The sequence below is a fragment of the Simochromis diagramma genome, unplaced genomic scaffold (assembly GCF_900408965.1).
Source record: "Simochromis diagramma unplaced genomic scaffold, fSimDia1.1 OVJJ01000344.1, whole genome shotgun sequence".
In the NCBI taxonomy this organism is placed as follows: domain Eukaryota; kingdom Metazoa; phylum Chordata; class Actinopteri; order Cichliformes; family Cichlidae; genus Simochromis; species Simochromis diagramma.
Genome location: NW_024387375.1, coordinates 16,272,182 through 16,299,998, shown reverse-complemented (window position 1 = coordinate 16,299,998; position 27,817 = coordinate 16,272,182). Strand labels below are relative to the sequence as shown.

The 27,817-nt window shown below is 40.7% G+C and overlaps 5 protein-coding genes and 1 long non-coding RNA gene across 8 annotated transcripts in view; 4 read left to right on the top strand and 2 right to left on the bottom strand.

Annotated features, from left to right (window-relative positions):
* Window positions 1–2,253: 2,253 nt before the first annotated feature.
* LOC120719664 lies at window positions 2,254–13,035 on the bottom strand. The gene is made up of 3 exons (XR_005692731.1): window positions 13,024–13,035; window positions 9,037–9,039; window positions 2,254–2,402 (listed from the first exon to the last, which is right to left on the bottom strand). It is a non-coding gene; the product is annotated as an uncharacterized LOC120719664 (long non-coding RNA).
* On the top strand, window positions 2,433–7,020 carry sfrp2l (secreted frizzled-related protein 2 like). The gene is made up of 3 exons (XM_040009060.1): window positions 2,433–3,243; window positions 5,012–5,092; window positions 5,264–7,020. Exons 1-3 carry the CDS (start codon window positions 2,730–2,732, stop codon window positions 5,677–5,679), a joined length of 1,011 nt encoding a protein of 336 aa, XP_039864994.1. The 5' UTR covers window positions 2,433–2,729; the 3' UTR covers window positions 5,680–7,020.
* Window positions 7,979–9,846, top strand: tomt (transmembrane O-methyltransferase). The gene is made up of 4 exons (XM_040009066.1): window positions 7,979–8,263; window positions 8,368–8,564; window positions 8,731–8,853; window positions 8,983–9,846. The coding sequence occupies exons 1-4, from the start codon at window positions 8,002–8,004 to the stop codon at window positions 9,178–9,180; spliced, it is 780 nt and encodes a 259-aa protein (XP_039865000.1). The 5' UTR covers window positions 7,979–8,001; the 3' UTR covers window positions 9,181–9,846.
* On the bottom strand, window positions 9,882–12,212 carry anapc15 (anaphase promoting complex subunit 15). The gene is made up of 5 exons (XM_040009065.1): window positions 12,087–12,212; window positions 11,738–11,859; window positions 11,100–11,159; window positions 10,855–10,995; window positions 9,882–10,680 (listed from the first exon to the last, which is right to left on the bottom strand). The coding sequence occupies exons 2-5, from the start codon at window positions 11,855–11,857 to the stop codon at window positions 10,633–10,635; spliced, it is 369 nt and encodes a 122-aa protein (XP_039864999.1). The 5' UTR covers window positions 11,858–11,859; window positions 12,087–12,212; the 3' UTR covers window positions 9,882–10,632.
* Window positions 13,036–14,636: 1,601 nt separating the features above from the next.
* folr (folate receptor) lies at window positions 14,637–18,647 on the top strand. Its single transcript, XM_040008997.1, has 5 exons — window positions 14,637–14,731; window positions 16,555–16,685; window positions 16,817–17,005; window positions 17,273–17,408; window positions 17,608–18,647. The coding sequence occupies exons 2-5, from the start codon at window positions 16,557–16,559 to the stop codon at window positions 17,880–17,882; spliced, it is 729 nt and encodes a 242-aa protein (XP_039864931.1). The 5' UTR covers window positions 14,637–14,731; window positions 16,555–16,556; the 3' UTR covers window positions 17,883–18,647.
* Window positions 18,648–22,227: 3,580 nt separating this feature from the next.
* The window catches only part of inppl1a (inositol polyphosphate phosphatase-like 1a), a 29,397-nt gene continuing 23,807 nt past the window's right edge, over window positions 22,228–27,817 (top strand). For 2 of the 3 annotated variants that reach the window (XM_040008994.1, XM_040008992.1), the window contains exon 1: window positions 22,229–22,773. In XM_040008994.1, the coding sequence (XP_039864928.1) occupies window positions 22,589–22,773 (185 nt within the window). In that variant the 5' untranslated portion in view covers window positions 22,229–22,588. Of the gene's footprint in view, window positions 22,774–27,817 lie in introns of all 3 variants that reach the window. The other variant, XM_040008995.1, reaches the window with a different exon arrangement.

Below are 27,817 nucleotides of genomic sequence, written 5' to 3'. Positions count from 1 at the left end.
GAAGAACAGCTTCTTGACAGACACCCTTCCTCTGACACCATTTCTGATGAGGATTCAGTGAACAGTAGATGTATCTACTGTATCTCTACTGTATCTCTCAGGCCCCGTGTCAGGTCTTTGCTGGATTTTTGTTTCACTATGATTTTCAGATACTGTTTCTCTGCTTTAATTTCTTTGGTTTCTTTTATCCTCAACTTGTGCAGTTTCCTTAAAGTTGTTAAGGACTTGCTGCACACCAAGTTTTAAGCTAATATCTCTTTTGGAATCACCGTCATTGCTGCAAAAATAATAATTTAAGCCCATCAAACTGTGTCTGTAGATTTAAGTTAATAAATGGGAACAAATTATTTGTTTTTGCAACCATCTGGCAGTGATAAGATCTCTGTGATTCTTTGCTAAATTACCTGTTAAGTGTAGACACAACATTAGTTCATCTCTTAAGCTAGGTGGCTTTTTTATGTTTGAATGTTTCCTACGTCAGTATTAAATGGCTTACATTCCTCTGACAATGGTCAGGTACAAGGATTGTACTGAAAAATACCAGGTCTCTCTTGGAAATGAAAATTGAATCTCAGTGAGACTTTTACCTGGATAAATAAATGATTCATTAAAAAAAAATGTAAAAAGCAAAAGAAGTGATTGAAAAAGCAGCATATGTACAAAGAAAAACTCTGGAAGATGTTCAGGAAGACTGAAGAACTTTTGTTCTAAAAGCCTACAAATAAACATAAAGAAGTTTGGCTCTTTGGAAACAGAGCATTAAAAATATGGGTTGGCTGAAGACTATTACCCAGTTCTGTATATGTGGACAGTAATTAGGAAGTTTACGTAACATATAGAACCAACAGGACACAGTATAGGTGGGGTTCAATAAAGGGACTTCCCTCGGTCTAAGCAGGTTAAGTTGGATTTAATTATAGAGTATTACATTACTGATGAATCAGCTTACAAGTATCCCACTTTGTTGTTCTGTATTGCCCTGAAGAGTACTTTTTTAATGTCCATAACAATCTTTAGGCGAAGTAGCAAAGTGCTGTGCCTCTGTCATTAATTCTCTGCTCTGTATTGAGTGACTCTAACTTGTCTGAACACTGTATTTCTTTCTTTTTGCTTCGAAGTAAGATAGGAAATTAGGATAAACCAAACTACAAATATTTAAGCAAGTATGAACTGCTCCTGCGTTAACAATAAGCTACTGTAGCAAAGTGTAAGATGATGGGGCAGGATAGGACATGTCATTGTACATGTGGCAGACTCGCTGGGAAAGATTAAAGGCTCGCTGATATATCCTCGGGTTGTGTACGATGACAGGGTACCAAACACATTCAGCTTCCCAAACGCACGATAGTTACATTTTATTTCCAGCAATTAATTTCATACTGCTGCACTGTCACTGTTACTTTATTTGTTTGTTTGTTACTTAGACATACATTTCCAATTTTTTATATTTTGTAAAGTATCAAATAAGAGCAATTAAAAAACATTAAAACACATAGCAGAATGGCATAAAAAGCAACAGTTTAAATTATAAACTGTGTATCTGGGATGATCAGGAAGAGTACAGGAGTCTGATGAGGAACTTTGTCACATTTAGTCACACAAACCACCTGCAACTCAACACCTCAAAGACCAAGGAAGTGGTTGTGGACTTCCAGAGGTCCAGAGCAGGTCCCGTGCCAGTTCAGATAGAGGGAGAGGAGGTAGTCAACACATACAAGTACCTCGCGCTTTTAACATCTGCAGGAAGCTCCTGAGGATGTTTTACCAGTCGGTGGTTGCTGGAGTACTTTTCTATGCTGTGGGGTGCTGGGGGAGCAGCACAGCAAAGAAGGACTCACCCAGGCTGGAAAAACTGATCAGGAAGGCTGGCTCTGTGGTCGGCATCAAGCTGGACACTCTGGTGACAGTTGCAGAGAAAAGGACACTAAAGAAACTTCTGGACATTATGGACAATGCTGGGCATCCTCTGCACACGGTCATAAACAACCGGAGGAGTCTGTTCAGTGACAGGTTGCTTCTCCTAAAGTCAAGAACCAACAGACTTAAAAACTCCTTTGTCCCACACACAAAGGATTTTTAACTCCTCTCTGGAGGGGAGAGGGAGGGGAAACAGGAGGACAAAGCAGGGGGGAACAACTAAGCTGTAGTGCCTCTTCACTGTGCAATACTTTTTGTTAATAGTCAACAGTGCAATAGACTCACATACTTGAAATGTGCAATTCCCTTGTATTCTTATTCCTATTTATTCTATTCATCCCTTTTGTATACTCTGTATTTATATGTGTGTATATATGGTATATTTCTGCTCACATTCTGTAACTTCTGTTGGTGCTGTGCTATTGGAATTAGAATTTCCCGGAGGAACCCACCCGAGGGATTAATAAAGTTTCATCTAATCTAACCTTATTGTCTATACACATACGTTTGGACGCTGGTGAATATTTCTTATAAGTTCAAATAGCATTGCAGAAGTTTATTCTTTCTGTCTTGTGGCGCTGCACACAAATGTTTTCAACATTACTGACAACCCAAACTAAGTAAACAATCCCTACGCCCCCACTGACACTGCCGTGGAGGCAGACAGCAGCGGTTTGATGGGGTGGGATGGTGACTGGGAGGCGCCTGGCCTCTCATTAACCCCCTGTTTCCTCCACACCTCTCTGTTTACACCTACATGCCGGTCAAGTCCAGACAGAAGAGCAGAAGCGCTTTAGACTGTAGACAAAACGATGCCTGTTTTTCTGCTCTCTTTCATTGCGCTCTTTGGAGTTTCTCACGCTTCTGACAGCGCGCCTCCGGAACCGTCGCTTTGGTTCAAGCCCACTTTTCGCTCCGTGTGCAAACCCATTCCGAGCACTATGTCTTTGTGCCACGGGATCGGTTACAGGAGCATGTGGATTCCAAACATGCTCGGCCATGATTCACTGAGGGAGGTCCAGCAGCAGTCTGCAGCCTGGCTGCCACTCATCTCCAAGCACTGCCACCGGGACACCAAGAAGTTTCTATGCTCGCTCTTCGCTCCGGTGTGTCTGCCGGAGGTCAGCGGGCCGGTCAGCCCCTGCAGGAACCTGTGCGAGGCCGTACGGGATGGCTGCGTGCCAGTGATGAGCGCGTTCGGCTTCCCCTGGCCTTATATGTTTAACTGCACCCGGTTCCCACACGAAACCGAACTCTGCATCCCCGTATCCGAGGAGCAGGATGGGCGGGAAACAGAGGAGGCGAAGCACGAGGAGGTGCCCAAAGGTCAGTGCACGAAGTTGTGTCATTCTCCACCAAAACACTTTTGTTTTGGGAAGTTCTCAAGTACTCAAGTACAGCTCTGAGGATGCGGTTTGCTAGACTGTGTTTTTCTTGTAGTTTATCCTTTTCCTTTATTTCCACTGCATTCATTAAGGAAATGTTGCTCACTCACTCCAGAAAAGCTTCTCATAAACACTGAACTGAACTTTCTCATGTTTTCTTTTTCATTGTAAATGTTCACAAGCTCTTCTAGTGTTTCATGTAAGATTTTAATAAGTCTTTAAAATGCAAGTGTTTGTCCCATAATCATAATCCTCATAGTAGCGTATCAACCCAATAGGGCACTTTTCTCTCAGACTGCATGCGTACTCGTGGTTCGTAGGACAGAATGGGAGGCAGAGCCTTTCAGTTTTCAGGCCCCTCTCTGTGGAACAATCGCCCAGTTTGGATTCAGAAGACAGACATCTTTTCTACTTTTAAGATTAGGCTTGAAAATTTCCTTTTTGATAAAGCTTATACTTAGGTCTGGATCAGGCGACCCTGAATCCTCCATTAGTCAGACTGCAATAGACCCAGACTGCTGGGGGGCTTTAACTCACTATGCTTTTACACATAGTTTACACCTCTCTGCATTTAATCATTAGTTATGATTAATCTCTGGCTCTCTTCTCTTTTGTCCTGTCTTCCTCTCCTCACCCCCAACCAGTCAGGGCCCCTCCCTGAGCCTGGTTGTGCCGGAGGTCTCCTCCTGTTAAAAGGTGTTTTATTCTGGGGGGTTTTCTTCCCACTCTCATCAAATACTTGCTCATAGGACGCTGTCTGATCTTTGGGGTTTTCTCTCTGTTATTGTAGGGTCTTTACCTTACAATATAAAGCACTGCGAAGCACTATTTTTCTGATTTGCTCCTATATAAATGTAATTGAACTGAAATTTAATTGACACATTTAACTTTAATGGAGTAACTGTTGAAGCCTCCGACAAGTACAATTGTCCAATAATAATAATAACAATAGTAATTTTTAAGAAAACTAAATTCAACTACATGATTGTATTGTGATGTCACCCATTTTGAAAGGTTGTACATTAAAGTGCTTCCACTTTGCTGCATCAATAATACTCCAGTCCTATGTAAACTGTACTAATTACACTTCACTTATAATATACTCTCTGTACTGTACATGGCATTGTTTTAACTTTGGGATATTTCATTTTAATTAATAACATTGCACTTGGAGTGCTGTAGTTTTACTTCATTTTTATAAATGAACATTTCCTGCATTTTCCTTACATTTCCTGAAGCCATTTTTCTGCTTTATTGCATTTTTCTCATATTACTTCTTTATTTTTGTCTTTAAATGCAGCACGTTTACTTAGAACAGATTTTTTTAAAAACATTAATATACTGGCACTTTTACTTAAGTTTTAGTATTACTCTTTATTCATCCCTGAATGTAATTTTTACAGTACTGCAATCACGCCTCTTTCACAGCATCCATTTAAAAAATTCAATTCAGTTTCAACTCAGGTTTATTTATATAGCAACAAATCACCACAACAGCCACCTCAAGACACTTTAGACTGTAAAGTTGTATTTAGTCCACTTTTACTTAAGGTTCTTACTGAAGCCTTAAGGTGTTTGGCCTGCTTTGATGCTGGGGTTTAATGGACGAAAGAAAACAAAAGAGAAAAGTTCCACCAAGGTGATTATTTTTATATCCCCACTGCAGACTGCTGCAATCATTTAACCATTGTCGTTTTCCATCCCCCCAGGGAGTGTTATTTGTGAAGCCTGCAGTCTGGCTGCAGAAGGAGAGATTGACATCCAGGAAAACTTCTGCCACAGTCCATATGGTGAGAACAAAGTGTTATAGATAACGTGGGCTCCAAATGCATCCTTTTCTTTTGTAGCATGCAATTTCTCTTGCAAAAACAGGACAGCTTATCTAGTCACAGAGACTGGGTGATTTACAACATGCATGAAGTGACACCTGTTGAATAGTGTTCTCCGTGTCTCTGTCGTAGCATTTAAGATGCGTCTGGGCAGCATGATGACAGTGGGGGGTGACCTTCAGCTGGTGCCTACGGCCCGCAGTCGCATCCTGAGGTGGGCGGGGGGAGGGGCTGAGAAAGCAGAAGGAGTCGGAGGCGCCATGGCCCACAGCGCTTTGTGGCTCCAAGAAGGCGGCACGTGTACCTGTCCTGGTTTAGACTCTGCAGAGAGTGACGAGAATGAGGAGAAAAGTCAAGAGGAGGTGCAGATGGATAAGAAACTGACAAAAAGAGGAAAAAAGGTGGGGAAAGGTGGATGGTACCTTTCCCTTGCTCAGGCTGAAGAGGGAAGACTGGTGCTGACTCGACTGGTGAGGTGGAGCAGAGGGGACAAAGAGCTGAAGAAGTTCATCCGAGCTCTCCTCAAGCAGCCGTGTGCAGAGCTTTAAACAGCGAGTCATCCACATCTGTTCCTGCCCTGCAGATGATGCTTTCATTGTGCTGCGTGAATACCAGCGCTTTGCAGTAATGTACACAAAGTCCAGCAAAGGAGCCAGCTGCTAACTGGTGAACAGCTGATAGTTCAGACAGTTTCAGATAGCTACGTTAAAAAAATAGTAAAATTTTTAATTAAACCACAGCGTCATCTTGACTTGTTACAAAATGTATCCTTGCATTATTATTGTCACTGAGATTCCTCCATTAAAACGGAGCATTATTTTTACCAAAATGAGAAGCCAGAGACTTTACAAATGATCATCACCTCATCAACAAAGATAAGAGAGCTGGTGTTTGTGTACACTGCTGAACCACCCAAAATCATACCGGCAGGAACATTGCATTTTATTTTTATATATATATTTTTTGTACATAAATGAGTTACATTTTGTCTCCATTATCAAATTATTCACTGAATTAAGAAATCTTTTTGTAATGATTGCTGTGGTGGAGACCGATCTCCCCTCTCTGTGGTGACATGTCCATGCACACACAAGCAATATATTTATCTGTTTGCTTCAATTAATTTTTTTAATCTTGTATTTTACTTGATACATCAATAAGGTTTTTCTTGATCCTTCCATCATGACTTAGTAAAGAAAGAAATTGGACTCCGCACAGAGACGCACACCTGTTGACGTTAACTTGAGATATCAAATGTCAGTTTCACACTGCCCTTGTTTCTCCTGTTGCTCATTTTATTTGTATTTTATTTTTTTTTAATATACTGGTTTCTTCATGTCACATGAAAAATGGCAAAACCTGATGTTAAACAGTTGTAGTTTTTTTCTGTTAAATGGGAATATTTATAGGATATATATATACTGTCATGCACGTGATACATAAATTATTCACAGCCTTGTGTCTCTGAGCTTCTCTTAAACACACACGCTCTTCTCTCTGTGTTTCTGCACCTGCCTCAGCTCAAGTACCACCTTTCAAAGTCTACTCTGCTTTTTATTAAACAGGTAAGTTTGTCTTTTCTTTCCGAGTAACATGGATTCTGTTCAGTGTGATGCAGAAAGTCTGTGGAGTCTCCACTTATGTGGGGCAGTAGAAACATCTAGAGCGGCACAGCACTTTCTTTCACATTTAGCACGAGACTATGGCGGCTACACCTGTTTCTGTGCAGATGTCATTTTGCATACATGAGTATTAGAAGTTCATTCAGCTCAGAAATGTTTTGTGATTACAAATAAAGATCACAGTGTTTTAATTATTAACAGTTTCCTGTGTATGTACATTTATTTCTTTGCTGTAAAGAAATAATGATTAAATGAAAATTGTGGCTTTTCTGCGTCCTTGTTGTCCTTACTTACAGCTTAGGTCATATTTAAAAGCTAAACCAGACTACGTTACTGAAAAATGTACAACAGAGACACACTTTGGGAAATTTTTCTTAATCCAGTGCAGTATTACCTTCTGTTGTTGTTTTACATGCCAGTACGTCATAGTTTAAGCACATAGTGCATAAACAGAATAAGTAAGTGGTTTTGTAGTTTGGAGAGTGGTACCACTGCCCCTGAATTATGATTCTTTATTTTTATGAGGACATCAGTTGATGTTTATTTAAAAAAGACAACTGCCTTCCTCAATGAACCTGAGCTAAGAAAAAATGCAATAATATAAATTCCCTTGTGCCAATCATGGAATTTCTAAATTTTAAAGGAACGCACGCCCAGTGTTGTCTAAGACACCGATCAACGTTAAATTGAAGTTGAGTAGTAATATTTTCTCTGTTTATGCTGTTGACCATGAAATCAAAATGATTCAGTGCTTTTATAAGGTGTTGCAGGTGCATGAATTCTGTGGGAATCAGAAAGAGAGCAACAAGTATACTTCAGGTATTAAAGGACTTGCCAGTTCACAAAAACACCCATTTAATGATCCCCTATGGCAAACACCAGGCCGAAGATAGATACTTCCAGCAGAATTTGACTCAAGCAGGCGCAGCCATCAGCCGCGACCGAGTGGCAGGTGAGGTTAAAGAAGAGAGAGAAAAGAGGAGCACACAGAGATGAGACACAAACTATGGGAGAGAGCAGACATAATTTAATGACATGCTGTAAACGTGCATGTGTGTAGACTATTTGTTCCCAAAGGTCTCCTCTTTTAGGTTTTCCAGAGCCATTCTATCAAAACATCTTTCAAAAACCCTTGTAGTCAGTGTTTACTTATACTTCTTGTAATAAATAATACAGGGCTCACTTTGTTAAAATATATCTGACAAATAACCTACCTGTGCATGTGTGTTTCTGTCTGTAGATGCTAGGATGGTGTCTCCTGCTATTGCTCTGGCCTTCCTTCCACTCCTGCTGACGCTGATTATCAGGTACCGTTACTTCTTTGTGCTGTTCTATCGGGCAGTCCTCATCAGGATATGGAAGGACTGCGTTACTGGTCTGAGCCGAGAGGAGCGTGCTTTTCAGTATGTCCTCACTCATGCCACCCCCGGAGACCCTGACAGTATCCTGGACACCTTTGATGTCTGGTGCAGCAAGGTGGAGTTCATCAGCAACATTGGACCTAAAAAAGGTAGAGAGTTTGAACACAGCAAACGTAATCTTTGTTTGTTTGTTTTAAAAAGTAAAAAGCACCTTCAGTTGTGTATTTGCGTGTATGGTTTCCTTGATTTTTAGGAAAGATCCTGGACCGGCTGCTGATGGAGCACAGCCCTCTGACAGTGCTGGAGCTGGGTGCCCACTGTGGATACAGCACTGTGCGGATTGCCCGTTCTCTGCCTCTGGGCGCCAGGCTCTACAGCATCGAGATGGACCAGAGAAATGCCGCTATCGCTGAGAAAGTCATCCGCCTGGCAGGGTTTGATGATGACACGGTGAGTTAGAGAAGCATATAAACAATTTGAAAAATGTTCTTTGTTCAGTACACTTCATGTGCCGCAGGCCGTCTGAAAGACCAGATACATTTGGGGCTTTATTACTCTAATTTTACTAAACAATGAGAGTTTCATACTTTTGATAATCATGCTGTGCTTTCCTCAGGTGGAGCTGATTGTCAATCCATCTGATGAAGTGATCCCTCAGCTGCGCTCTGACTACAATTTAGAAAGACTGGATTTTGTCTTCATGGACCACTGGAAGAAATGTTACCTCCCTGACCTGCAAGTAATGAGAATAAATTACTAGACAGGATATTTGTATATATTATATTATATTATATATTTGACTTAAAGGTTTGCGCTTTCCTACTGTTACCCACCCAACTGCCTCACTCGCTGTCCCTGTGTGTTACAGATGCTCGAGGGCTCTGGTCTACTGGGAAAAGGATCTATTATCCTGGCAGACAACGTGCTGTTTCCTGGTGCTCCAAAGTTCCTTAGATATATTCGCAAGAGTGGCCTGTATGAATGGAAGATCCACCGGGCCACGCTAGAGTATAGCAAGGGCATCAGGGATGGGATGGCTGAGCTGGTGTACCAGGGAATCAAGTAGATCATGACATCATGGCAGGATTTCATATTGTTACTCAAACACACACTTCAGAAACAGAAATGTCCAAATTCTTACTTCATCTAAAGGGGAATCGTTTCAATTTCTAGTCTGTGTAACAATACAGCTCAACCTGTGAAGAAATACCTTGCAAAATAACTCACTAGTGCATACTGGGTAAAGAAGGAGCTTCAAGGTTTACTGCAGATCCCGTTTGACCAAGTGCCCCACCGATTTCACAAGAGATAATTTACTGCAACATTTACCCACAAAAACAAAACAAAGCTAAATTAAATCTTAAAACAAAAGGCTGACACTTTCTATATAGAGAAATATAAACAATCCCCAGTTTAGGTATCTCATATGCTCCAATCACCTTTTATTCTACTGGGACTTTGTTGTGACTTCTCAGCATCTCATGTCTTTTCTTTTGTTTAAAAGACTCAAACAACTTTTTTAAGGCTTCTTTTTTCTTACTCCCAAATTTGAGAGACTCACAAAATTTAATCTAAATGCAAATTAAACCTAAATTAAAATAAATTTTTTATTAAAGTACATGTTAATATTAATCACCTGTCTTCCTTCAGTTGAACTGCAAGCATTAATTCTTAAAATCTTCCCTGCAGTTAAAGTCTAATTATATAAACCTTGGCCATCCCACCACCAAAATTCACCAAACTTTTTATTGAACTACAAGTGACGCGTCACATCTTGTTAGATTTTATTAATAAATTCAAATACACAAAAACAGAAACATGGTTCAGTTAAAATAATTTACAACTTCAGCAGAAGTAGGGAATGCCATGGTTAAATATTCTACAACATAACCATGACAGAACTCCGTGTCTCATATTTAAATATTTGTTAGCAGCTTTTGCTTCTGACATAGTTCAAAATATAAAAAGTGTCTGATCAGAATACTTGTCCTGGGGTTTTATGAATGCTCTGCTGAAGGTATTTCTGTAACATACAAAACACTGCTGGGAAACAGAACAGGACTATATGGTGAAGCAACTGGATGACTCTTGCATAGGTCAATAAGTTATTTTGCTGACTTGACGTTATGGTCATGCTTAGTCTGCTGGTTGCAGACGCTGCTCTGCATAACTGTAGATAGCAAAAGTTCAAGGTTTACATAACGGATCAGTGGGCCTGCTGCTACCACTGCGTGTAGGTTTTCCTGACTTGATACAAAAACAACACTACTTAAGAGCACCACACAATTGGAGCCACTTTGATTGGTTTAAAGTATTTTCCACAGTCACACACTGTCAATTGTAATTAAATTGAAGTTAGAAAAATGCACTGATTTCTCAAAGTATCTTATGGTGATTCTTCAGCATTGTTCTTTCACTAATTTCACACATAAAAACATGTCAGAGACTGACGAGCAGCAGTTGTATTTTAAGCATGGAGTGGAAACCCAGGGCCAGCCTGATGAAAACCCGTATTGTCTTAAATCATCCACTGGTCTTGGTCTTGGTCTGGTCCTTCCATATCCACCTGACAGAAAGAAACCGAGCTAGATTAGAGGCAGTTTTGGTAATGGAAAGAAACTGAATTAAATTTAGATACATGTATTTTTACCAAGTCTTAACATTAAAACACCTCATGACCGTAGGGTTTGTGATACTGTCGCCTGGGGAAAAAAATTATTCAAATCATAAAGAAAAGCACCTCATTGATCTCGCCATCATCAGGTGACTCGTTGTAGTCGTTCATCTCATCCATGTCCTGCATGTCCTCTTCATCTTCTGAGTCTTCCTCGCTGTCTTCTTCATCTTCGTCATCTTCTTCTTCCTCCTCTTCGTAGCCTGCCTGCACCCAGTAAATGCAGACAGCATGAATGGAGGGGAACAAAGTATGTAACCAGTCTGTTTCACACTGTGTCTATTTTGTGTTTAAAAATCTTTTTCCGTTACCTCAAAAATTGGTTTTCCAATGGGCATCAGATTGTTGTCTTTCTCAGCAATGCTCTGCAGCTACGGTAGAGACAGTTTGCACATATTAAAGTGTATGAAGTCTCATAATACGATCAATAGACTGATCATGCATGGCCAGAGATGTTGCAGCTGTGGAGCTTGACTGATCTGAGGTTTCAGAAAGGACAATACTGTCCAAGTTATGCTAAGTACTGAACAATCTTTCACACCGTACTGTGTATAGTATTGTTTTAACTTTGTAACATTTAATTTTGACTAAACATTGCACTTTGAGTGCCTTAGTTTTACTCTTTTTTTTTTTTTTATATATATAGTGTTTACACTTTCTGTTTTTCACATTTATAGTTCAAGTTAGAACGATTTCCTCCTGGGATTAAGATGTATTTATAAGTTTATTTATTATTTTGATTCTGATAAAGGAAAAATAATAGAGCCACCAGTAATTATAGCAGACTACAGGACTTCTATATGACTTTTAGCCTTTCGCAAATACTCAAACTAATAAATTATAAACTAACACGCGCAGAGTATATAAACTCATCGTAAGTGAAATGGAAGCAACAAAATAGCATAAAGATGGAAAATACAAGTCTATAATTGCTCTGGGGAGCCTTTACCCAGGTCTGGTGCTGCTGCTCTTGCTGGTGCAGCTCGGTCTCATCCACACACGGTCGGTCCAGATTAAACCACAGAGACTCCGTTATCCGGGGCAGCAACGACGGAAACAGCGTGGACATTTCTGTCACACAACAGAAATGAATCCCATAAAACAGAAAGAAAACTGAAGCCGGAGTTTGCGTTAAGACAACAAACGACAGAGGAACAGCTAATACGTCATTAACGGTCGATTTAAAAGTCCTCCAGTTTAAGACTCACAGACTCTAAAATCTAACACTCGCCTGATATTGTGGATTGAAAATGATGTGATATAATCAAACAATAAAATAACTTCGTGCTTAACCTTACCCGAAATCCACAGTCTGAGTCCCTGTCAGTGGCTCGACAAAAATTCAAAACAAATTTTACCGGAAACTGCTGGTGTTCACCTATAAAGAGTCCTCCTTTCTCCAGCGGCTCTCCATAAAGGTTCCCTTTTCGGAGCATGAGCCACGTCTGTGGCACGAGAGGTTCTAAATAAAGTAGAAACACTAATGAGCTTTAACTAAAACGTGTCACAGCGATATTAATGTGTGTGAATGTGTGTGTGAATGGGTGGATGACAGGTTGTGTAAAGCGCTTTGGGGTCCTTAGGGACTAGAAAAGCGCAATACAAATACAGGCCATTTACCTTTTTTTTTTATTTTAATGATCGGTATATGCAATAAAACATGTTATTTGTCTTTATTTTATTTAATTTTATGACATGGTGTTGACAAGCTGAAGGAGAACTGGGATGTCATCATCATCATCATCAACAACAGGTTAAACTGGAAGACCAACACAGAAGCTGCATATAAAAAGAGGATAAAGAGATCCCTCAGCCTATACAGTGAAATGATGGAGACTTTCAGTCACTCAGGAACTGGTCACACCCAGTGCCCTCCAATAGTAACTGTTGGTGACACCAGCAAACTAGATTAGAAAAGAACAGATTAGAAAGATTTGCTCTTTGAATGCCTGCAAACTGGACACATTTGAAGCTCCGGTGGAGAGAAGGTCACTGAACAAGCTGTAATCCATCATTGAGTACCACCCTCTGCACCACTTAGTGGGAGGAGCACCGAGCACCTTCTCTAGCAGACTGATGCAGCCTGAACTTTTTTAGTCAAGTGCTCTTGTCCTTTCTTTAAGTAGACTTCAGGAATAGTTCACCAGGCTTCTTGAAAGACATTCAAAGCTCCTCCCAGCATGTTGGCTCCCTTTTGCATAGCCTCCACCGTGCTTTACAGATAGTTTCAGACACTCACTGTTTTACCTCTCCTGACCTCTTGTGTACAAATGATGATTTAAACTAAAAATTTCAAATTTGAATTCATCACTCCATCAGACCTGTTTCCACTGGTTTTCAGTCCGGTGCTTGTGCAATTTGTCTTTTCTCCCTGTTGCTTTTCTTTAAGAATGGTTTCTCGACAGCCACCCTTCCACTAAGACCATTTCTGATGAAGCTTTGATGAACAGTAGATGGATCAATTGAACCATCTCTCAAGTCCTGTCTCAGACTTTTTGCACACCAAGCTGAGATATGCCACGTTTTCAGCGAATAGCTCAAAGATGAATTATCTTCCTTGTGCAAAAATATTACTTTGTCCCAGTCAAATAGATTCGACTGAATAAATGGGAATAAATAATGCATTTTTGTGGCATGTTGCTGGTAACAAAGTGACTGAAAAAAAGTAGTGAGTAAAATGAGAGGTGAGTAAAGACTTTTGCACAGTACTGTATCTGTCTGGAAGAGTAGCATCTGCCATATATTATTATTAGTAGTAGTAGTAGCAGTAGTATTGTGTATTATGTGATTAGTGTATATCAGCTTTAAGCAACCCATAACACAAACACTCTTTCAAACTATAGGAAGCTGCTGAGATAACAGAATTTTTGTTGTAGTTCACGGCTGGTTTCTGTAAATGCTGCTGAAGTTGAACATTCTTATTAGTAGGTTCAGAGCGTTAACCTCAAGTATAAGCACATTCATGCACATGCAAAGAAATTACTCTCTTGAGGGTGTATGTAAAGTTTCTTTTTTCTTTGTCATGGTGAGAGCACTAAAAGTACTTACTTACCATCCTTTTGATCTTCTTATTGTCATCCCAGGTCACGCTGCCCTGTCACAACAGCTTGTGTGTGTGTGTGTGTGTGTGTGTGTGTGTGTGTGTGTGTGTGTGTGTGTGTGTGTGTGTGTGTGTGTGTGTGTGTGTGCGTGCGTCTGTGTGTCTGTAAGAGAGGGTGGTGGTGAGCAGGTTAAACCTTGAGATAAGACTGATATTCTTCATGGCCAGATGTTATAAAACATTTGTTTATGATGGCAGTGGAGAGGAATGTCTTACATGGTGGTCCAAAATCTCCCATAGATGTTGACTGAGTGCATGTGACTGTGAAAGCCATAAAATATAACTGACTTCATTTTCAGAATCATGAGAGTAGTTTAGTGACCTCTTGTACCTTGCAGATGCAGGCATAATCACCTGAAGAATACTAGTCCAATCAGGCCAGAAGTATTTCATCATAGGATAATGGAGATAACTGAGAACATGGTAATTATAGTCATTTAAAGTGACCCACCACTCTGAAGGGACCAGGGGACCCAGACCTGGATACCCGTATCATTGGAGGTGGGGGTGTCTTTGAATTTGTCACATCTTAAACACACACACACACACACACACACACACACACACACACACACACACACACACACACACACACACACACACACTCTTCATATGGACTTTGGACTTTGAAAACTAATTAGTCAAAAGCACAGCAAGTTTTCACATTCATTCGCTCACACTCTACCCACACAGTCAGACGCGTGCACACACACAAACACGCAGTCGGGCACAAATCTGTGTTTGGAAATTCTTGTTTGGTCTTGAGAAGTGTGTTAAAGGGCATCTGCAGATACAGCTTTGTAGGATCATCCCTTCAAGAAGGAGTCATCACCAAATCCAAAGGTAAAGGGAATTTGTTCATTATTACTTTGTCTCTAAATGAATTTTCACCACAGCTGCATCTACTTTTTGTTTCTAAACTATACGATAATACACAGCTACTTCTATTTACGGTACATGCATATGGATTACTTTATCTATATATGATGATTAGAGCTTTACAAAATCGTTGACGAGTTTATCTTTCATGTTTTTTAATGTTTGTCTTTTAAACGCAAAAAGGTGTAGAGACACATTTGCTCTCTGACAGAGTTCACTTTATAGCTTACATTGTGTCCTTTTGCATTTTTATGCTGCATTCAGGAGCCACACTTTATTTGTTGCGGTATTGTGGGTAAAGCTTTCTCATGTCTTATATTTAGTATTTAAAAGAACCCAAAAGTCAGATTAGCAGAGAGAAAAATCACACGTGGGACAGAGTAAGTAAAAGAAAGTAAGTAAAATTTTATTTATATAGCACCTTTCTGGATAAAAAGTTCACAAAGTGCAGGTAAACGGATTCCACAAAAAGAAGTGAACACAAAGCGTGGATCATGTTCACGTGTGTGCCGTCGGTGCTGAAAACCGACATCTGAAAGATTATGAAGCTGGAGGTTTCATTACTCTCTGGCCACAATTCACTGAACCAGCTGCAAAAGAAGATCAAAACTATGCTTCACGTTTGATAAACATCGTCATGAATTCCCTCTTACTTTTGCTCTTTTGCTTCCACCACGATAAAATCAAACTTCCTGCACAGCTCTTTCTCAGTGTACTCAAGAGACCAGTTTACCATGAAATATCTCTGTTTTCTGCATTATTCGCTTGCTTATTATGCATCAGTCTACCGTTGTGTTCAGTGCTGTCAGCCGCTTTTTGTTTGTTTTGGTTTTTGTTTTTTTGGTGTGTTTTTTTCAAAAATGACCACCAACAAGAAAACCTAATTTCTGCTGTTCAATAAAGAAATTTACCTGATGCTGAACAAAGCAAAGCAAAGTTACAGAGGTTTTATTAGAGAGCGTTTTGCAATTCGGCATAATTTTAAGAAGTTTAATGTTCATCTGCTGATTCATGGTTTTCTTCTCTTTTGCCTACTGCAGAATATTTTTAAAGGTTATCTGCTATAAAAAGCCAGGCCAAGAAAATCTCCTTCATGTTTTTCTAAGTTTTATCCCCACTTACACAGAGGCATCTCCTGTGATGCTTACACCTCTGGTAAAGTCTCACAAGTTTCAGCTTTGTTTTTATACATAGATATAAAAATATGGATATGTACTGATAAATGATGACAATTATGATATTTCTCACTGTCTGAGTCAAAATTGAATCGAATTGAATGGAATCGGGGATCTAATCGAATCGGGACTTTGTGAATCGGAATCGAAATGGATACCCAGCCCTTATTAAGTCATCACTACCACATCAATCAGCTTTGCTTAGCTTTTCTTCCTTGTAAATTTTTTGTCCAGTTTGGAGTTCTATAGCTTTAGAGAATTCAGGTTGTCTTCTTACAAAAAAAGCAAAAACAAGGACTGTCCGGATTACCATAAACTCTAAACTTTGTCACTAGGTCTGTTACTGAAAGAGATCTACACCAGGGCTGTTAAATACTGTAAATACTGTTAAAATATTAAATTAGTACCTATGACCAAACAATCCAGACACCTGCCTGCTGATGGTAGAAAATTAACTAAGGTCAGTAAAATGCTGTTCGTCAGACTCGGGTTAGAGGTCACAGGGAGTTGGCTGCTATCCCATACTATTTCCTTCTTCCCATTATTGGCCTCTTAATAAGCAGTATTAAGATTTTTCCCACAACCTGCTGTTGATGCTTCCCTCCCCTACAGTCATGTGGTCCGTCCTGGCCTTGCTGCTTGCCCTCTCTGGTGGAGCCATGTCTCTGGACAAACTGAACATGTGTATGGATGCAAAACATCACAAAACAGAGCCTGGCCCTGAGGGACAACTGTACCAGCAGGTGATAATTGCAAACATAGCACTGTCGCTAACGTTTCCCTTCTTGTCTTGATTTAAACCCCAAGAAGCTTGGTGGAAAAAACATTTTTTTAGTTCTAAATCCATAAAGTGATTCTGGTTTCCTTTTTCCAGTGCTCTCCATGGCGAGATAATGCATGCTGCACAGCCAACACCTCTGCAGAAGCCCATGACGATGCCTCCTATCTCTACAACTTCAACTGGAATCACTGTGGTATTATGAGCAAGGAGTGCAAAAAACATTTCATCCAGGACACTTGTTTTTATGAGTGCTCACCACACTTGGGACCCTGGATACAACCAGTGAGTATTCTCATCCACGTGTGCATTTGAGTGTCTAATGTTTGTCTATATTTTTGTCACTAGATGGCAGCACAGGAAGTTGAAAAGACAGAAATGGTCTGTTGTTCAAACTGATGAAACTACATACATACATACATACATACATACATACATACATACATACATACATACACACACACACACGCAGTAGTTAGAACTATGAGGGAAAGGGGCTTATTTAGTTCATTACTGATTATACTAATCAGCCAATGGTGTGCATTTGTGTAGGTGGATCAGAGCTGGCGTAAGGAGCGCATCTTAGATGTGCCTTTATGTAAGGAGGACTGTGAAACCTGGTGGGAAGACTGCAAGAATGATTTCACCTGCAAAACTAACTGGCACAAGGGATGGGACTGGAGCTCAGGTGGGGCCCACACTTGGAAAACACAAAGCAGACATGCATGTTTGCGCTTGCATTTCTCTTATAAACCACAGCAAGCATATTCCCAGTTTTGCAAAAACATTTTCACACAGAGATTTTTTGTTGTTGTTGCTTTTACATTTACATCTATGCAGAAACAACACTATTAAAAATTTATCAAATGCATTCAATTCTGTCACAGGTATCAACAAATGTCCTGAAGGTAGCAAGTGCAGTAAGTGGACTGATGTTTTTCCCACACCCAAATCCATGTGTGAAGAAATCTGGTCCAACTCTTACATCTATACCACATACACCAAAACCTCTGGGAAATGCATGCAGCTCTGGTTCACCGGCACAAACCCCAACAAGAAGGTTGCTGAGTACTACCTCAACAATGGGCAGCAACAGCAAAGCTCTGCTCTGCCAACACTGCTCTTCCTGGCTGTCACATCTCTCTCTGTAATGATTCATTAAAATTAATATTTCTGACCATTGCTATATCACCTTGAATTAAAACAGATTTCTTAAACCTTTCTGTCAGTCCCTGAGCCACTTCATATACAGTAAGACCCCTTTGGCTGGCATTCTAGTAAAATTCATCAACTAGAAAATGTCAGGTATTGATGATGCAAAAAATATTCTGATAACAAAAGTTACCTGCTTGGGAATATACTAGGTAATTAGTTTAAACAGCAGCATAATCACCATCAGAAGTCCAAATCAGTTAATAATGCTCAATACATAAAACTTGTTTCATCTACTCTCATTACTGTGGGGAGCAGCTGGCAGTTCTCCTTTTTTGTCTTCCTCTTCAGGATAAAAAAAGAGAAAACAGACATAAAGAACAAGATTATAATTTCATCAGCCAACACAGCAATTTTGTGTCCAGACAAGTGCTGTACAATCAAAGATCTGTGTGGACAGGGGAAATAAAACAAAAATAAACTTGTGCTCCTGGAGAAGCCATGAAGAGACACATGCCACATTCTGTATTACTGCACAGCTCTGGAATGATATTTCTCTTAAGTGCAGTCTATGGATCAGCTTAATAACCCCTTCACAACCTCAATGACCAGGAGGGAAACTGTAAAACTGACCCTGGGAAAATGTTTCTCCGTGCTGGGCCCCAGTGATCGCACCATCACATGATCAGTCCGGGGCCAGCCAGTGGTTAGTGGGCTCTGCTGCTCGGTAATTATGGGGTTCCAGTCCCCTGAGTGTGTGTGTTTGTGGCAGAGAGAGAAAGACAGAGAAAAAGAGTGAGAGCCTAACTCCCTCCATGTGTACACGTGTTTGATGTGTGCCTGTCAATGCCGCATGTGAATGTGCTCCATCAGGTCTCTGATAAAGGCTTTTGATTGGTTAAAATGTAACCACGGATGCCTTTGGAGCCTTAAGGATCAAACTGAGATGCATATTTTATGTACCCTGTACTTAATCAAGACTTCATATAAGTACTTGAAAAAACTATAACTATAACTTGCTGTGTTTAACGTACTGATAACAACACCCTTCCTCATGATACCACTGTTAATTTAGCATATCGAGTTTAGTCTGTGTATCTCACCCTAGTCTTTCCTGTTTCTTCTGACAGCATATACAACACCCACAGAACTTCTGTATATAAGAGTTTGAATTACAGAAGACGGTTTGCCAAATTTTTGCCAAATTATGTTGGTTCTTTATGGTAAACAAAGTACACTCAGTGCCCGCTCAATCACAACTGCTTTAAAGACACATTCCTGAGAGATTTTGGTACATATTACCATGACATCATCATGCAGATGCTGCAGATTTGTGCCACCACATCCCACATCCTAACAGTACTTTATTGGATTTAGATCTGGTGACAGTGGAGGGACTCTGAGCACAGTGAACTCTTTGTCATGCTATACAAATCAGTTTGAGATGACTTGAGTTTTGTGACATGGAGCATTGTCCAGCTGGAAGCAGTCATCAGAAGATGGATACACCATGGTCATAAAGGGGCATGGCATTGTCAGCAACAATAGTCAGGAAGGGTGTGGTGTTTAAATTGTGCTCAGTTGGTACTAAGAATGCCAAAGTGTGCCAAGGAACTATCGCCCACACCACTAAGTTATCAAAAGCACCCTGAACCATTGATGTGAGGCAGGATGGTATCAAGGGCTGGTCAGACCAATAGTTATAAGGGGACCCAAAAGATTATTGACCACTCAGAGGGAATCTGTAACTGAGGGGTACCGCTGAGGGGACCCTGGGGAGTTGGCCCATTGGTTCTTTTCCAGGAGAGGTGGACATTGATAGAAGAGAGCAGGCATGTGGTGAAATGAGGTAAGAGCTCCAAAACAGCTTTACAGTAGAAGTTGACCAGCAGAAAGGAAACAGTTTCGTTCTGCAGATGAGAAAATCACTTATTTAGCCAGAATCAGACTTTTATTAATCCCTGAGAAAATTATGCATACATATGTAGCCAGGAGGAACTGGAAATGTGGCGAAAGAGCACTAACACACTGAGAGGGTAAGTTAACAAAGGTGTTGCAAAACAACCTGATGAGGAGGCTGATAATCTGGTGGAGGCTGGGAGCAGAAACAGCTACGTTTAAACAGTGACTGATGAGACTGATAAACACCAAACAACCCAGTGTTTGACCAAGACAGATGGATCCATGCTTTCATGATGTTTAGACCAGATTCTGATCCATCCCATGATCTAAATGTTTTTCCAAACTTCTTTTGTCCAATTTTGCTGACACTGTGTGAAGCCTCAGATGCAGCCTCAGTCTGGCCACTCTCCTTTGACCTCTGACATTCACTCAGAGAACTACCGCTGGCTGGATATTTCCTGTTTTACAGACCATGCTTTGCAAACCTTAGAGACATTTATGTGGGGAAAACATTTTCTTAAATGTTCAGATTAGCTGGCACCAACAATCATGCCACATTCAAAGTCATTTAAATCACCTTGTTTCCTCATTCTGATGTTCAGCTTGAACTCCACTTGATCATGCCTATATGCCTAAACACACTGAGCTTCTGTCACATGATGGCTTATTAGATCATTTTGTTCACAACCTGTGGAACAGGTGTACATAAAGTGACTGCAGGTGAGTATAAAGACAGTATAAAGGCAATCAGTCCACTAAGAAATAATTTAAAAAGCCATTCTTGAAATATTAATGGACTTTTTGCATTTCATCATGTTAAAAATGACACCAATTGCAACATTCCCCTGACACCAGCAAGCATTAGCTACTCTACGCAACTAAACTGGGCTAATTAATGCCTACAAAGCAGCAGAGTTACAGTCAGTGGTAGACAAAATGTTTTACAGATAATAAAGGAGATACATTTCTCTAAATTTCAGCGAATTCTGCATGTGAATATCAAAGAGTAAACAGAGAAACTAAAGCTAAAAGTGTGGCATCAGTGAATTACAATAACAAATGACGCTAACATTGTGGAGTACTAAGAAATAGCCAGTAATTTGGCCTCCACAGGCTTAAAATCTCAAGAATCAAGTGTCTATGAAGTTGTCTGTCCTGTGTTGCCCAGCAATGGCCATTACTGGTGTGCTGTGTGCTGTAACAACTGCAGCAGACAATTGTGGTTAGCCAAAAAGACAAGAATGAGTTATTTACGCTACATTTTGCTGACAGTGTAGTTTTAAACTCATGAGACATCTTGCAATATGCTTTTATGATCGCCGCATGCAGACACATTGTTAAGCCACACACTTTTACAGTTTCACATTCATCTCACACACACAGTGTGATGCCATAACCAGAAATAGCACTGGGATGGCTGCTGTCCCCGTGGCTATTAATACTCAGCTTTTCTGAGGTCATTGGCAACACACGTTGCTCTGCCCAACTCTCACTCTCTCTCTCTCTCGCTTTATGCCTATATTCTTGCTTGTTCCATAACATCCTTCAAGAGTCAGACTTGATTCTGGGCAGGGGAAAAAGGCTAAATCAGAGTAACGAGCAAATATTTCAAAATGCTGGGTTACTCCTGTGGTTTGTGAGACTGGCCCTTAGGTGGGCAGTTACACCTTGTGGGAGTGCATGTGAATGTGTGTGGTCTGGAAAAGAAAAGGATTGCATAACTGGATTTAAGCTTGGGCTGAGAAATGACTGCAGCTGGGCCTCCTCAGTGGCTGTAGGTCACACTGATATTCAAAGAGGAAAGCCCTCTGGCATTAGTCAAGGCTTTGACTATGTAGGCTAAGTGACCGGGACACAAGAGTAGGAGTGTGTCTTTCAGTTACTGAAAGCTTTTTAATAATTTGAATGAAAAACTACTACTCATCACTTTGGAAAAAAACATCTAAACCACATTTTAAATGTTAGTAATCTCATAGGAAAAACTTATCCAAGTACAACAGCCAATACTGTACCCAAAGTGTTTAGTAGTTATGGTACTTACCTCAAAGGTCTACAAAGTACTTTAAGATTGCAGATTGTTAAGGTGCCGATCATTTGAGCCATAATATACTGTATTAATGCATTACATACTGTTTATTGATGTGTATAAAACCAATATCTTAAGCTTTGTAGTGGAGTAAAGCCAAATATTTCTCTTGAAGTGGAGAGAGGCGCAAAGAAGCTTAAAATGAATTTACCTTATACTTGTGCTCATTTATTCTCTATCTTCTTTCCTCATTTCTCTTTATGTTTATCCATCACATGAGATCTTCATCTCTTCTTCTTTGTCAAGTTCGTTAGTGACAGACATGAAGGTGAAACCCACTTTACGTGCTTTTTTCTTTACAATAAAATGACGCAGTGGAAATTCGCCCACAATTTGTTTTATTTTGAAACGCCCGAAAGGAAATGTTTTTTTTCCGACCCCACGGTGACTTGACCGACTTCGTCCTGCTGTTGCTCCCCGGTCTCCACTGTGGATTTACATACCCTGATTTCCGTGGGACTGGGAAGAGAAGGGGGAGGGCGGTGAGCCTTTCAGGAACTGAGGAAGCAGGCGCAAACGGCATAACTTAACAAATTAACAACTTGTGTGCTCGCCGTCGCTTCTGTGGCGCCTCCTGCCTTCTGTCGGAATAACGGCTGCTTTTCTGCTCTTCTGGCTCTCTTCGCTTCTCTCGCTGGATCATTTTCCTATACTGGAGGAGGGCTGGGAGTTTTTTCGGAGGAGACGGGAAGCAGCTTGAGTTTAACCCGGTTGGAAGGGCTGTGGCCATGGCCGGGGGTGGTGGTGGCGGCGGCAGTGGGGCTTCTCCGTTGGGCCCCGCACCGCCGATGTGGTATCACCGGGACCTGAGTCGAGCGGCGGCCGAGGAGCTGCTTGCCCGAGCCGGTAGAGACGGGAGCTTCCTGGTGCGGGACAGTGAGAGTGTCAACGGGGCTTACGCTTTGTGTGTACTGTAAGTAACTTCGTCGGCCTCGTTGTGCTTTGTTTACCTTGGCTTTAGCTAGCACACATGACCAAAAGGGGTCATGGTGTGTTCTCTGTAATTCTGCAAACTTTATAAACTCCTCTTTTTCTTTTTTTTACTCCATCATTAACTTTTCTGCAGTAGACGCGATCAAACTGTAGCTGAAGTGTGCCTAGCAAAGCGTTAAGTTGTTTGTTTACTTTCTTCTGGAAGCCAAAGACAGGGATAGAGAGACTGCCTGTCTGCCCTGCAGTGAAACCCCAGCATGGCACACAACTTTAGGGCTGTCCCTGTCTGTCTTGTGTCTGATGTGGTCGCCTGCAGCGCCCTTTTTACAGGACTCTGCTGCAATCAGCCTGCGGGCTGTGAGCAGTGGCATTAAACTGAATGGTCGTGGAGGTAAATATAAGCATCCATGGGCTGGTGAAGCTTTGCTTTAATTTGAGGTCGAAGATGTGGTGAAAGAATGGGCCTATCCGAGGAGTTGTACATAATATAGTATATCATGAAATGACACAATATCAAAGGAAAGTTAAGAGCGTCTGTACTTAGAGGGAGTTAGGGCAGCCACCTTGTTAAATAAATGACGAAAGACTGCCCATTCATTACACAATGGGGACTTTTCCACCAAACACCTACATGTGTAACAGTAACACAACAGTGCATTCACCTGAGAAACTGATGCAGGAACAGTGCTGTCAGTGTCAACAGTGGTTGAGGCAATGTTAAATGAACCATGGCAAAGGGGTGTTTAACTACAAATGACTAAAAGGACTTACAGCCACACACATAGAATACACACTGTTCAGGTTCAGAGAAATATCAGGCCCCTGACATTCACTTCACCTACATCCCCTATCTGATAAGTTTACCCCATGCTGAATCCCTGGGTGTGTAGTTTTTACACATGTAGTATACAGCTCATATACATCACCTGCTGATGGACTGCAAAAGAATTGAAACAGTGAGCTTGTTCAATCCACAAAAATTTGAATACTAACTTCTTTTAAAGTAAGCAAGTCAAATAATCACAACTTATAGTGCTTCCTCTGTGATGTCAACCAAAAATATCAAATATCTTTTTGGGCTTTTGGAAAGTGCAGCTAATATAATGCAATATTTTTTTTTGTTATGTAAACTGATTGCTGCTATGGTCATGCGTTCTCACATCTCTTTTAAAAGCGTATAGTAGGTCAGATATGTCACCGCTAATTGTGCTCGTCATTCAGTGGGTCACTCTGTGACCGACAGCATTCCTCGCATCCATGCATCATTAGTTTCCGGATTTATTAGTGCCTCCACCTCTCCCTTCCTCTCCCCTTTCACCTTTCACAGTACTGACTTTGTTTCATCTCCGAAACGAAAAACAACTTCCAGGCAAATTACAGACAAACAATGCGAATGCTGTTTTTAAATCCAGAAGTTTTGGTTTCGCATACACAAAAATAAGATGACAGAGTTTCACAGTTTACCGTACCGTTGAGACAAATGACAGCTACTGCAAGAATTGGCACTAACACGAACAGAAACTGCTATAATCTTCAAAGATGAACTTTTCATTGTTGACATTGTACGCCCGTCGTTTCCCACGTTGGCTGTAATTAGAGCAAGTGGTAAGTCGGAGGGTTTTTTCCAGCTTAGAGGAAGGCCTTTGACGGGTGACTATCCGAGAATAAAAATTCCTTGTATTTGAATACAATGACTCACATGAGCAACAAAAAAAAGAGAAGTAATTTGATTCTGAGTGCAAATCAGGAATGTCAGAAGCAGTTTGACAAAATGTACACATATCTTTTCAATAATTACGCTTACCTAGTGGCGTGTGTGACAGTTGTTGCGATTCATTGCTTGCCAAGAAACCCAAGCTTCAGCATTAATTATGTGCATATATTACCCACAAACAAGAAGGTGAATGTGCAATTTAAAATAAAGGTGGAGCATATTTGCTGTAAAGCATTTTCTCTGTGAATGTTATTGTGAGTGCGAATCGCACTGATTAATTGAACATTATTTGCAAAGCACCCTTGTAGGCCACTCACAGAGATGAACCAGTGCTGCTAGGAAAACCAGAAGAAGTGGCACACTTTTCGAGAACACGGATGACTTGGTGTTTCCCAGTAATGCCTCCAGCTAAAGAGAAAACGATTCGATGGTCAGACAAGACATTTATTTGTCACCTTTGTCAAGTTTTGCACTCGCTGCTGTGTAAACCAGCGTTTCTAGGAAGTAAAATGTGAATCAGCAGATGTGTGGAAAGGTTTAACCATCGAACGGCACACTTTTTTTTTGTCACAGGGCCAGCGTGCCACTTTGGATGCTCAGAGGGCTGATGTGAGTGAAGCACATCCGCTCAATGTTTTCTTTATCTCACATCCACCTGATCACTATACCCCCCACTTAATCCACTGAAATGGTGCTTTTAATTCTATTATACAGAATTAAAAATAAAATCCAATGAGTACGAATGTGACTTCTTTCAGTGGAATATACAGTGGACACCCACGAAATGCACAAAACAAAGATTTTTTTTTTTTTTTACCCGACATGTTCAAGTCTTTTCAAACTCGGACGTGTGACTTATAGACAGGGACACACACACTTCCTTTTTGAGGTCTTAGGAGACCCCGGTGCATTTAGGAAGTGTTTCCACTTGTTTCGACTGGCTGACTCTTGATACTTTCGTTAGCCAAGCATTAGCCTTTCACTTCCTCTTATAGTGACTTTGGATTTTGTGTGTCTGCATGCGAGTTTAATACTCGTGTTTAGTATTTGTGAGCTATGAATGTTTTAATTTGCGTGGATGCAGTACGAATCCAATGTAGCATGTTAAAGCTGTCAATGATTAGCACACAGTTCCGTAAAATCATTGGCTTACACATTTTAAGACTCTGTATAAGACGGGAAAGGTGCCGGCAGTGAGATGAGCTTATATGCTAATAGTTTTGAGTGTATGCTAGTCCCTGTCTCTCAGCTGTTTTCTGTTTTTGCTGTCAGGAATACGGTCGTTACTATCAGTTTAACACGTCTTAACTTGCCAGGGTTCAGGATGCCTGTGTGTACCTGTGTGTGTGTGTGTGTGTGTGTGTGTGTGTGTGTGTGTGTGTGCATTTCAAACGTACAAGTTTGTGTGCAGACATTCCTCACGTACAAAGTGTGTTTTGCTCTTTGTAGAGTTTTCAAATTCTCCCTTTTTTTCTAAACTTCTTTCCAGTACACAGAGAATCCCTTCCCATTTAGTCTGATATTGTCTATCTAAGTAATTTGAAACAATATCTGCTGTTTCGTTTTTACTGTCCTTATGTCAGTTGTCATTGAGTGACAAATCCCTCTGAAAGAGACTCGTTTCTCCTTAACCACATCTTCTTTTATAAAATGTATTTAGCTTGTCAGTTTCTTCAGAAAACAAGACTCAAGTTCACTTTCACATGTATTTTCTGTTTTGCTATGGTAATCAGTTTGTACTTTATGTTGATTGCCAAATGAACTGTCATTACTATTGCTACACACATTCATCTATCCATTAATTTTCTTCTGCTTAGTCAGTTAAAGTAAAGTGTGGGTGCCGAATCCCAGCTGACATGTGGCGAGAGATGGGGCATACCCCAGTCTTTAACATTGGTGTCACAGAGACATTCATACCTACAGGTAGGGCTGCTCGATTATGGCAAAAATGATAATCACGATTATTTTCACTGAAATTGAGATCTCGATTATTTGACGATATTTATTTAACAATAACAATGTATTGAATAATGACTTTAAAGATTGTCAAAAAATAATATAAAATAGTGTGCAAATACTGATAACAGTGCAAATGTTTGCAATATAAAAAATAAATGAAAAATGTAAACATCTATGTTTAGTGAACTTTGCAGTGTTGCTCTGTGGTGCGGCTACGACACTGTAGCAAAGTTTACACACTGTGTCTACTTGATCCACGTCTGACTCCGCGAACCCATAATGTTTCCACACCACTGAAGTTTTCTTTACCTCTCTTTTCAACCAACGGCAGTCACTCTCCTCTCCAAATAACTTCTGCTTAGCTTTCCGAGCTTCCCTCGGGTCCTCTTAATTATTGTGACACGTTTTCGAAATGCAGAGAGGTGCGCTCGAGCAGCGCGAGAATAAAGCACGAGGGAGGGGCTAATAATCGGCTCAGTCATTTTTAATGATCATTGAAAGCCCAGATCGTAATCGTGATTAAAATTCGATTAATTGAGCAGCCCTACCTACAGGTAGCCTAACATGCATGTCTTTGTGGACTTGCAACTGCGTTTGCCTCAAGCCGCTTTATGCTGTAAGGTAGTGACCCTAGAATAATAGCAGGAAAACCCCAACAATCATACGGCATCCTTTGAGTGAGCACTTGGCAACAGTGGAAAGGAAAGCAGATGGTCTGCCTTAGACACTTCTCAGGAGAGAAGCCTCCTTTAGCCTGATTCTGCCAGAAGGTTCTTCCTGTTGAAAGCGAGTTTTTCTTTTCCACTATTGATTAGTGCTCACTCATAGGCGGTCATCTGATTGTTGGGTTTCTCTCTCAATCCCGTAGGCTCTTCACCTTACACTGTAAAGTGCTTTGAAGTGGCTGTTGTGAATTGGTGCTATATAAATAAAACAGAATTGAATTGAATGTTTCCCTCTCGCTAGCTGTGAATTGACCGCAGTATTACTTCCACTTTTCTCACATGGGGGCAACTGGACATGACACAGACTTTCCAGTAGCTAGCTGGCAAGTTAAAGGCCATTTAATGTCCTAAGTGAATGAGTGGGACATTCGCATTCTCACATACGTCTCTGTTTGGTAGTTCAGGGCTGCGGTGCATGAATGGGTATTAATTGTGTATTTAGCGGTCACGTGATCAGACAGAAGAGACTGAGGCTAAACCCTAAATCTAAATTCATTGCTCTTCTAAATCCAGAAGAGCGATGGTAATTTCCCAAGTTGGCTGCAGCAACATGCCTGCCAAATACATGAAGGGGGGGAAAAAAGCAGTATGCATATATCTATTGTTTGTGCTCATACCAAATATTT